The sequence below is a fragment of the Acinonyx jubatus genome, chromosome E4 (genome assembly GCF_027475565.1).
Source record: "Acinonyx jubatus isolate Ajub_Pintada_27869175 chromosome E4, VMU_Ajub_asm_v1.0, whole genome shotgun sequence".
In the NCBI taxonomy this organism is placed as follows: Eukaryota; Metazoa; Chordata; class Mammalia; order Carnivora; family Felidae; genus Acinonyx; species Acinonyx jubatus.
Genome location: NC_069395.1, coordinates 67,580,548 through 67,590,746, shown reverse-complemented (window position 1 = coordinate 67,590,746; position 10,199 = coordinate 67,580,548). Strand labels below are relative to the sequence as shown.

The 10,199-nt window shown below is 50.3% G+C and overlaps 1 protein-coding gene across 1 annotated transcript; it reads left to right on the top strand.

The window, feature by feature from the left end:
• Window positions 1-706: 706 nt before the first annotated feature.
• DEGS1 (delta 4-desaturase, sphingolipid 1) lies at window positions 707-9,433 on the top strand. Its single transcript, XM_027046350.2, has 3 exons — window positions 707-913; window positions 5,643-6,385; window positions 8,928-9,433. The coding sequence occupies exons 1-3, from the start codon at window positions 832-834 to the stop codon at window positions 9,072-9,074; spliced, it is 972 nt and encodes a 323-aa protein (XP_026902151.1). The 5' UTR covers window positions 707-831; the 3' UTR covers window positions 9,075-9,433.
• Window positions 9,434-10,199: the final 766 nt, after the last annotated feature.

Sequence of the window (10,199 nt, the reverse complement as noted above, 5' to 3'; positions counted from 1 at the left end):
GCCAGGGAACCTCCTGACACGGGGAGGGGACCATCTGACACGGGGAGGGGACCGTCAGCGTCGGCTTGGAACCCCCGGTCCCCACCAGCCAGGGGACCTTCTGACACGGGGAGGCGACCACCTGGCACGGGGAGGGGACCCTCACCCCAAGCCCGCCCACTCCTCGCCCGAGGCTGCAGGCCGCGCAGCTCTGAGCTCCTCTCTGACAGACGGGACGCGGGGTTAAATCGTGCTTTTCTTTGAACGTCATCTTCCTTTCTGTAGTTTCAGCCCAAGTTTCTTCTCGACAGGAGAGGTGGGAACGGGCTGTGTGACCGCCGTCCCTCCCAGGAGAGGCCGTGGCCGTGACCGGCCCCGACGAGGCTGGACGGCGGGGGCAGGCAGGTCCTCGTCCCTTCCCTCTCCTTGCCGGCAGCGGCTTCTCGTCTCGGTCGGCCCCCAGCGGCCGCGCACCCGCGTTCTCCTGCGGGCCCCGCTTCCCGCAGGGGCCGACAGGCGCCGCCGAGCGCCCGCGCGGCACAGCTCACCCGAGGTCTCGCGCCGTGGCGCCACCGGGCGGCGGGAGAGCCCGCCTTCCGCGTAGGCAGCCGGGAGGGGCCAACGGAGCAGGCGGGGCCGTTGGGGGCGGAGCCAAAAGGGCGGGACCAATGGGGCCGACGGGGCGAGGCCGGCGGGGCGGGGCCAGGGGGAGGACCGCGGGGCCCCGCCCCGGCCTCTGTCTCCGCCGCTCCGCCCGCCGCCGGCTGACAAGAGCCGGGAGCCGCCGCCGCAGCCGCCTCACAGGAGCCGGGCCGGAAGCGAGAGCCGGAGCGGGGCCCGCCAGCCGCCGCCATGGGGAACCGAGTCGCGCGAGAGGATTTCGAGTGGGTCTACACTGACCAGCCCCACGCCAGCCGGCGCCAGGAGATCCTGGGTGAGGCCCGGCCCGCGCCCCGTTATGTGCGCGCGGCCTCCCGCCGCCGGGGCGCGCTCTGAGCTCGGCCTGCGCTCCCCGGCGCCCGTGGCCCGTTAAGGGCCCGGAGGGAGGGGTCCCTGCGGGGGAGGGGGTTCCGATGTGGAGCGGCCCCGGCGGCGGGGGACTGGGAGGGAGGGGTCCCGGCGGTCGGCGCGGGGAGGCCCGGCTGCGGCCCCGGTGGCGGCACGGGCGTGAAGCGGCCCCGGCGGGCGGTTCGGCGGCTCGGAGACCCTCCCCCCACGGCCCCCGGGGCGCTGCCGCGGGCGTGCGCGGAGCAGGGCGTAGTCCGGGGCGGGGGCGCGGGGAGGACGGACGCTCGGAGGAGCGCCGGCTGGTCCCCGCCGCAGACTCGGGGCCCTTCCCCGCCGGCGAGCTAGGCCCCGCTCGGCCCTGCGGGCGGAGGGCGCGCGCAGCGGATGGAGGCTTCTCGAGGTCTGCAGGGCCCCCCTCCCCGGAGGCCCCAGATGCTGGGCCCGGGCAGCGTGCTGCGTGGGCCACCGACGTGCCCCGGGGTAGGGCCTCGCAGTAACGAGGTGGCTGTTACCCCATGTTAAAGATGAGGAGTAGGTAAAGGGCGAGTGAGCCGTTCCAGGGGGAGTTCTGATCGCGGTCACGTTGCTTCCAAGGCAGGTGCTTTTAACTTCTTGGAAAAAATCAGAAAACTGATGGGTGCTGAGTGGAATAGGAGTAGTACTTAACTGGTTTTTATTTTTTGTCTCAGCACCAATTTGCCCAGTGAAAAGGGAGAGCAAGCTTTTTTTTTGCTGGGGTGTCTAAAGTTAGAAGTTTCACGCTTGTTTGCAAACAGGAGTTAGTAGGTCCACTTAAAATGCATTTAAAAAAAAATCGAATCAGTAAAGTGGTAGCTTGAACCTATACAGTTGCGTGTTTTCTTTCTTTTTTTAAGTTTATTTATTATGAAAGAGAGAGCGAGCACGAGTGGGGGAGGGGCAGAGAGGGAAGGAGAGACTCCCAAGTAGGATCCAGGCTGTCCAGGCAGAGCCCCACTGGGGACTGGACTTGGGACTCCAGCTTAACGAACTGAGATCATGACCTGAGGGGAAACCAAGTGTCTGATGCTTAGCCGACTGAGCCACCGGGTGCCCTTGGATGTGTGCTTTTTAATTTTTAATTAAATTTTTAATTTTTAATTAAAGCAAATATGATGCAAATCACTTAGACGAAGAGATAGCATAATGATACTTTTTACTTATGACTTAGCAACGTGCTACACAAGAATAAGCTGGTATCCACCTTGTAAAAACCCAACGCCTCAATACTGGAAGTTAGCCATCTATTTAATATTCAGAAAATCAAGGAAGTGGAAAGGTGCTTATTGATGCTTATCTCGGCAATGAGCCTTTTCCCACATACTTAACATCACTGAACCATTTCACTTGGAGAGTGACAAATGTCATTGATAAATGTCTCCGTGAAAATATAATCTTCAGCATAGGTGCAAATACTGCTCAATGTCCCATTTCAGGAGCGGAGATGGGAATAACCTCAGGAAAGCTAACACTTAAATGACAAGACATGTGTGTGAAAGTGTTGTGTTTTGGGGGCAGAAAAGCAGTGCCTGTGTTCATCGGTCTCTCTCACTCCTCAGCTCTGGGCAACCCCTAATCTACTTTCTGTCTCTCCAGATGTACCTATTCTGGACATTTCTTAAAAGCGAATTCATACAGTCCTTGGTCTCTTGTGGCTGGCCTCTTTCCCTTAGCCTAACGTTCATCCATATTGTAGCATGTCAGCATTTTATTCCTTTTAGCGGCCAAGTAGTACTCCATTGTACGGATGGATGTCCACATTTCGCTTGTGCGTTCGCCAGCTGGTAGACTGTGGGGCTGCTTTCACCTTTTGACACCGACGAATAATGCTGCGGTGAACACTCACAGGCAAGTTATCAGATGGATGTGTTTTCATTCCTCTTGGGTAGCTAGCCAGGAGTGGAATTGCCAGGTCATTGGTAGCTCTGTGTGTAGCATTTCGAGGGAAGGGCCAGACCCTTCCAAACCAGCTGTACTATTTGAGATGGTCCCCAGCAACGCGCGTGGGTTCCAGTTTCTTCACATCCTTGCCATTGCCTGACTTTCGACATAGCCCTTCTAGCATGTGTGAAATGGCAGCTCATTTTGGCTTCATAGTGACTAATAAGGTTGAGCACCTTTTGTGTGCTTATTGGCCATTTGTATATCTGCTTTGGGGAAAACTCTGTTCGGACTCTCTGCCCATTTTAAATTGGGTAACGAACGGTAAGAGCTTTAAGAGTTCATCCTGTATTCTAGGTTCAAGTCACTTATGAGATAGGTGATTTGCAAACATTTCCTCCCATTCTGTGGGTTCACTTTCTTGATGGTATCCTTTGCAACACCAGCGTTTTTGGATGCTAGTGCAGTTTATCAGTTTTTTACTTTTGTTGCTTATGTTTTTGGTTATAGTATCTAAGCCATCTAAGGTTATGAAGATTTCCTTCTGTGTCCTTGTAAGAATTTTATAGTTTTCCTATATTGAGGTCTGTGATCTGTTTTGAGGTAATTTTTGTGTATGGTGTGAGGAAGGGGTCCAACTTCATCCTTTTGCATGTGGATAATCAGCTGTTGCAGCACCATTTGTTGAGAAAGCTCTTTCCCTGTTTACTCATATTGGTACCATCGTGGCACAGACTTTACAGACTAAAATAAGCTTTTCAAGAATTTGGTACAGAATCACTTGGGACAACTTGATTTGTCCTAGAGAACAATGCATAGGAGTTTCATCATTTTATCTTTTATTTTAAATGTTCGGTTAGAGAGCGTGAGCAGGGGAGGGGCAGGAAGAGAGGGAGAATTCCAAGCAGGCTCTGCCCCGTCAGCGCAGAGCAGGGACATGGGACTGGGGACGTGGGGTGGGGTGGGGCGTTGTCAGGAGATCATGAGCTGAGCTGAAATCAAGAGTCAGAGGCCTAAATGACTGAGCCCCCCACATGCCCCTCCTGATTTTAGAATACCTATGAAATGTGTATCGCCTTCTATGCTGTGGCAGATGTGTCCGTTGAATCCTTATATAAGGTGAAAATACCGGAGCTCTGTCTAAACAGAAGTACATATTTTAGTATCAGTGAGTTACTGCTTATCCACCAATTAACTGAACAGTTGTTCTCCTGTGGTGGAAATTGCTCCCCAAATGCTCCTATTTTAACGTATGACTGAACAACTTTTCATTCATACGAGGAAAATTGGTTTTAAACTAATTCACGTCTAGGCCTGTAGGGTTACTTTTTTTGGTCTCTTGCCTACAACCTGATTAACATTTGATGAAATGAACTCAATCAACAAAGATTAGAGGGAGTGGAGAGAGAGAAGTGGGAGTTACTCACCGGGGGTTAGCGCCACCCCCATGTCTCATATATAAAACTGGATGAAATTGCTTCCTGCCTTGTAGTTTAAGCTTTGGTTGAGTTCGTCATGTCACGTGTAGGGAAAAGAGGGCGAAGCTGCACTCTTCCCTTCCGTATCTTTTCAAAAATATTCTGAATGACCCATCTCCAGAGAAAGGGCCTCTGGGGCGCCTGGGGGGCTCCGTCAGTTAAGCGTCCCGACTTCGGCTCAGGTCACACTCTCATGGTTCGTGGGTTTGGGCCCCGCCTCGGGCTCTGTGCTGACAGCTCGGAGCCTGGAGCCTGCTTCAGATTCTGTGTCTCCCTCCCTCTCTCTCTGCGCCTCCCCCGCTCATGCTCCATCTCTCTCTCTCTCTCTCTCTCTCTCTCAAAAATAAATATTAAGAAAAAAAAGTAAAAGGTCCTTTGTCCTTATGCCGTCCTGGGTCAAACCTAGTCAGCAGCACATAAAACCAAAGTTTCATCATGCCTGGGCTTCCCTCCACAGGCAGGCCGTGAGACCAGAGAAGAGTCAGCATTTGCCCTTGGGGGACACGTGCTGAGATGCAGAGTTTTTGCTATTGGCCTTTTTCCTCCTGCTTGGATATTTGTGCATGTGCTCAACAGAGAGAATAAGAACCCAACAAATTAGCAGTTATAACACAGAAATGAGCCCTTAGGAAAGTGGCATTGTAAATCAGCAGAATCCTTTCTGTATTATCCTGATGACTGTAAGAAGCCTACGCTGGCAAAAATATTAGAAATCTAAATGTCTACAAATAGGGAAGTGGGTAGAAGTTAAAACTGGCAACCAGAAGTGATTTAGTCACTGTAAACGAAATTATGAAATCTCAGTACATACTGTCTGTAATATAGTATTTATATGTGCAAATAGATTGCATATGCATTATATATAAGTATATACATGTATTGTCATAAGTATATAATACATTCTGTCAGGCGCTAGGATAGATTTCTCAGACTATGATCACAACTTTGTAAAACTTATAAATTTTATATACAAAGAATTACTAGGGGTGAAAAGGGAATCGGATACCATGAAATCTTTACTCATGTGTGACTTTCTTTCTGTTAGTATGGAGACTCTAGATTTTGAGGCTAATTTTTACTGCATAAATTCTCAATTTGTGGCGACATGGTACTTAGTACCTTTACTATGAGAACATACCCCTCCCTCTAATCGAGGGCATTTAATGATTTGGAGAAAAAAATTAATTCATGGGTTAATTTAACGGCGTTGGCTTAATTAGAATTACAGAACTATTATGTACTCTACTCAGTTCCTGATTGTTTGTTTTTTCTTCACAGCAAAGTATCCAGAGATAAAGTCCTTGATGAAACCCGATCCCAACTTGATCTGGATTATAGTGCTGATGGTTCTCACTCAGCTGGTTGCGTTTTACTTGGTGAAGGACCTGGATTGGAAGTGGGTCCTGTTCTGGGCGTACGCCTTCGGCAGCTGCATTAACCATTCCATGACCCTGGCTATCCATGAGGTCTCCCACAACAGCGCCTTCGGCAACAACCGAGCTCTGTGGAATCGTTGGTTCGGAATATTTGCTAATCTTCCCATTGGTGTTCCATACTCCGTTTCCTTTAAGAGGTATCACATGGACCATCATCGCTACCTTGGGGGTGATGGCATCGATGTGGACATTCCCACCGATTTTGAAGGCTGGTTTTTCTGTACCACTTTCAGAAAGTTCATGTGGGTTATCCTTCAGCCTCTCTTTTATGCTTTTCGACCTCTGTTCATCAACCCCAAACCGATTTCTTACCTGGAAGTGATTAATACTGTGATCCAGATCACTTTCGACATTATAGTTTACTACGTTTTTGGAATTAGATCTTTAGTCTACATGTTGGCAGCATCCTTACTCGGTCTAGGTTTGCATCCGATTTCTGGACATTTTATAGCTGAACATTACATGTTCTTAAAGGGACATGAAACTTACTCGTATTATGGGCCTCTGAATCTACTCACCTTCAACGTGGGTTACCACAACGAACACCATGACTTCCCCAACGTTCCCGGGAAAAACCTCCCACTGGTAAGTAAAGGATTTGAAACATTCTAATGTCATTTGAAACATTCATATGACCAAAATCAGTTGTAACTTGCCCATTTTATTTTTTTATTTTTAATGTTTATAAGAAAGAGAGAGAGAATGAGCAGGGGAGGGGCAGAGAGAGAGGGAGACACGGAACGCCAAGCAGGCTCCAGGCTCCGAACTGTCAGCACAGAGCCCAACGCAGGGCTCGAACTCAAACGGTGAGATTGTGACTTGAGGCGAAATCAGACACTTAACTGACTGAGCCACCCAGGTGCCCGTAACTTGCCCGTTTTAAAAGGAATCTAATGTATTTTGTCCACCTGAGTTGCTCATCAAAGCAGACAACAAGTAGAGATCCCGAGTCCGCCCCCCCCAGTGTTACAGGGTTTACTCTCTGAATCCCTAAGTCTGGGGGTGGCCCTTGGGGGTTAGGAGCTAAGGGTCTGCCAGCTTGCAAAGTATATCCGAGATGGAGCAGTGTCTATGCAAAGGGAGCCGGAGTTGACGTTGCTTTATCACTGTTAGATCGATGGGCTCAGCTAAGATTGATGTGCTGGCTTGTTGGGAAATACACACGTCCTCTGGAATTGGCCTGCACGGTCTGTGAACGATCCATTCCAGAGCTGCAGACGTCCCGCGGGCAGGGACTGTCTGTCTCCCTGCCTGTCAGACTTGTATGTGTTGTTTGTGGAGCACATGAAGGAACACGCTTGGATTTCCCTGTAGGTTTTTAAATGCTGACTGATGACAGACACACATCACATGAACACTAAATGGGGACAAATCATTGTGGACTGGATTTGTGCTTGAGGAAGGAAAAATCCAGAGAGAGGACTTTGGGTCTGTGGGGAGGCTTTCAACCTATACCGTGTAATAGCTAATACCGTGCGGATACTCACTTTCTTGAGTGTGAACATGGTATCATGGCTGTGTGGGAGAAGGTCTTTGTTCCTGGGGAATACTGAGGTGGAACGTGAGGGTAGGTTGTCACAGAATGTCTGCAACTTACTCTCAAAAGGCTCAGCAAAGAAAGCAAATTACGTGGTGTGAATCTGTGCAGAGAGAGAGACTCACGGTTTCCGTTGGGGGGCCTGGGGAAAGGGCATGTGTCTGTTTTACTCTTCTCTCAACTTTTCTCTAAGCTTCACGTTTTTCAAAATAAAATGGAAACCGCACAGCTGAAGACAACTTTGAAAGCAGCTTAATGTGACACTGGCACAGCTCCTTTGTGTCTTTCTGGCCGAGTACAGGCCCGAAGACAGCGTGCGGCCTGTGTTCACTTCTGCCCTGAGGAAGTGGACTTTTTACTTACTTGAAAAAAATTTTTTTAATGTTTATTTATTTTTGAGAGAGAAAGAGAGCGTGAGCAGTGGTGAAACAGAGAGAGAGGGAGACACAGAATCCGAAGCAGGCTCCAGGCTCTGAGCTGTCAGCACAGAGCCCGAGGTGGGGCTCCAACTCAGGAACTGTGAGATCATGACCTGAGCCGAAGTCGGACGCTTAACCGACTGAGCCACCCAGGCGCCCCTTTACTTACTTTTTAAAGAGGCTATAAAGGTGGTTGCCCTTTGGACAAAGTCATTTTTTCAACATTAACCATACAGTTGATCCTTGAACAACACCGGGGTTGGGGTGCCAACTCCCCGCATGGCTGAAAATCCACGTGTGACTTTTGACTCCTCCCAAATGTAACTGTGAATAGCCCTCCTGTTGACCGGAAGCCTTACGGATGACGTAAACAGTCGGTCAACACATGTTTCATATGTTAACAGTGTTGCGTACTGTGTCCTTGCAGTAAGGTAAGCTGGAGAAAGGAAAATGTTAAGAAAATCATAAGGAAGAGAAGACACATTTACAGGACTGCACCGTGTATCTGGAAAACACGTCTGTGTGTTAAGTGGACCTGCGCGGTTCACACCGTGTTGTTCGAGGGTCAGCGGTACTTGAACTCACAAGTTTCCTGAATAGCCCCCAGCACACTTGGCTCGGTTCAGGTTCACTTGACGTAAGGCCCAGGGCTCTGTAGTGTCCTCTTGGTTCCCGCTCAGTGCGTGCGGTCTTAGTCCTTAGCTCCTTACACGTGTCCGCGTCCTCAGTGCTGTGGTCGCCTTCCCTCTCCTACCCTTCCTGTCCAGTGCGTATCAGGGAGCATTCTGCTGCCTCCGCGAATAGCTGGTGTTTACCAAGTAGTGACAATGCACGTAACTAGCACGTTGTTAACCGGTGTGCATGACGAGGTTTCTTTTGAACACTTTATTGAGCTGTAACTCACGTACACAGCTCACCTATTGAAAATACACAGTTCAGAGCGTGATGGGAAAGAGTCCATAATCCTCGAGGGTCAAGTATATTTTGGTGTTGAAATGCAAACTGCCTTGTGTTAGAATTCCCGAAGCTGCTGCCTTTCACGAAGTGTTGGCTTTCCGGAGGGCGGAAGGTCTGGTGGTTTCTCCGTGTCTGTGTCGGGCATCCGTCTGTCCCGTTCGATCGCACTCGGTCAGCGCTCACTACCCACGTTGCTGTGTGTTTGCTCTCCTAGGTGAGGAAGATAGCGGCTGAGTACTATGACAGCCTCCCTCACTACACCTCCTGGGTCAAAGTCCTGTACGACTTTGTGACGGATGATACAGTGAGTCCCTACTCGAGAATGAAGAGGCACCAGAAAGGCAAGGCAGCACTGGAGTAAGTGTCACTACGGCCGAAGGAAGGTCCTCTGTGAAACTTCACCACAGCTGAAAAGTGGCGTTTCTGCATTATTCATCCGGGACCGCGATGTTGAGAAGCCCCTCTTACGGTGTCTGCACGTGACCCCCGCGCCACCAGGAGCTTACCTGACTGTCAACAGCTGGCCCGCCTGGCCGCCTTCAGCTGCGCTCACAGGAGATGTGTGTGCTGCGTCATTGTGGGGGAAGTTTTCCCTGGTGTCTGAGGTTTTGTAAGCATATCATAAAAAAGCTTTAAAAAAAGCTCTTTCTAGTATGTTATTTTCACTATAAAGTTGTACTTTATTAAAACAGCTAATAAACTGAGCTATTAATCACGGTAGCGTTTGTGACATTTTCATACTTGACTGTCCTCATCTAATACGGTACTGGGGTGAGTCTACTTCAAAATGTCACTGCCCTCCAAAAAGAACGATCTGTACACCTCTTTCCCTGTAAGCCGAATTTTTAATTTCTCCTATTGTACACGGAACTTACATCACGCTGCTGAAACTCGTAGCCTGTTCCCAAAGAAGGTGCCGCGTTTAATCACATCCAACATTTCACTTCCTTTTTCAGACGCACAGACTCAAATTAGGAGCAGCTGAGCTGAGGTTTCGTGTCCTCTCACTGCAGCGGAAGCGGGCTGTGATCTGGTGGCAAGGAGCGGCTTCCGGCAGCCGGCATCCCGGGTGTCAGGCTCGCAGCCCTGCGTCCCCGGACGGTCACGTGGGTGAATTTAGTGTAATGCGGTACAGTATTTAAAGATAATACGCGGGATCAAAGAGTCAAGGAGGTCTCCAACACAGCCCTCAGGTAGCCGTACTGTGAGATGTGACAACATTCCTCTAACGTCATGACCGCCCCGCTCAGGGTGAAAACAGAAGCCTTGGCCTCCGAAGGGCCAGCAAACCTGCTTGACAGACCTCGTCTCACCCCCACAGGACTTTGCTTTCCCCTCCTGGCCTTCCCGCCTAGGAAAATCCCCGGTCCCCGAACTACTGCTTACAGAACCATCGTGTGAACAGTGAGCAGCGTTCAGAGCACTGACGCGATGGCAGACGACACCGTCTGTGCAGCACGCCCTGGACTCGATGCGTTGAGTCTGC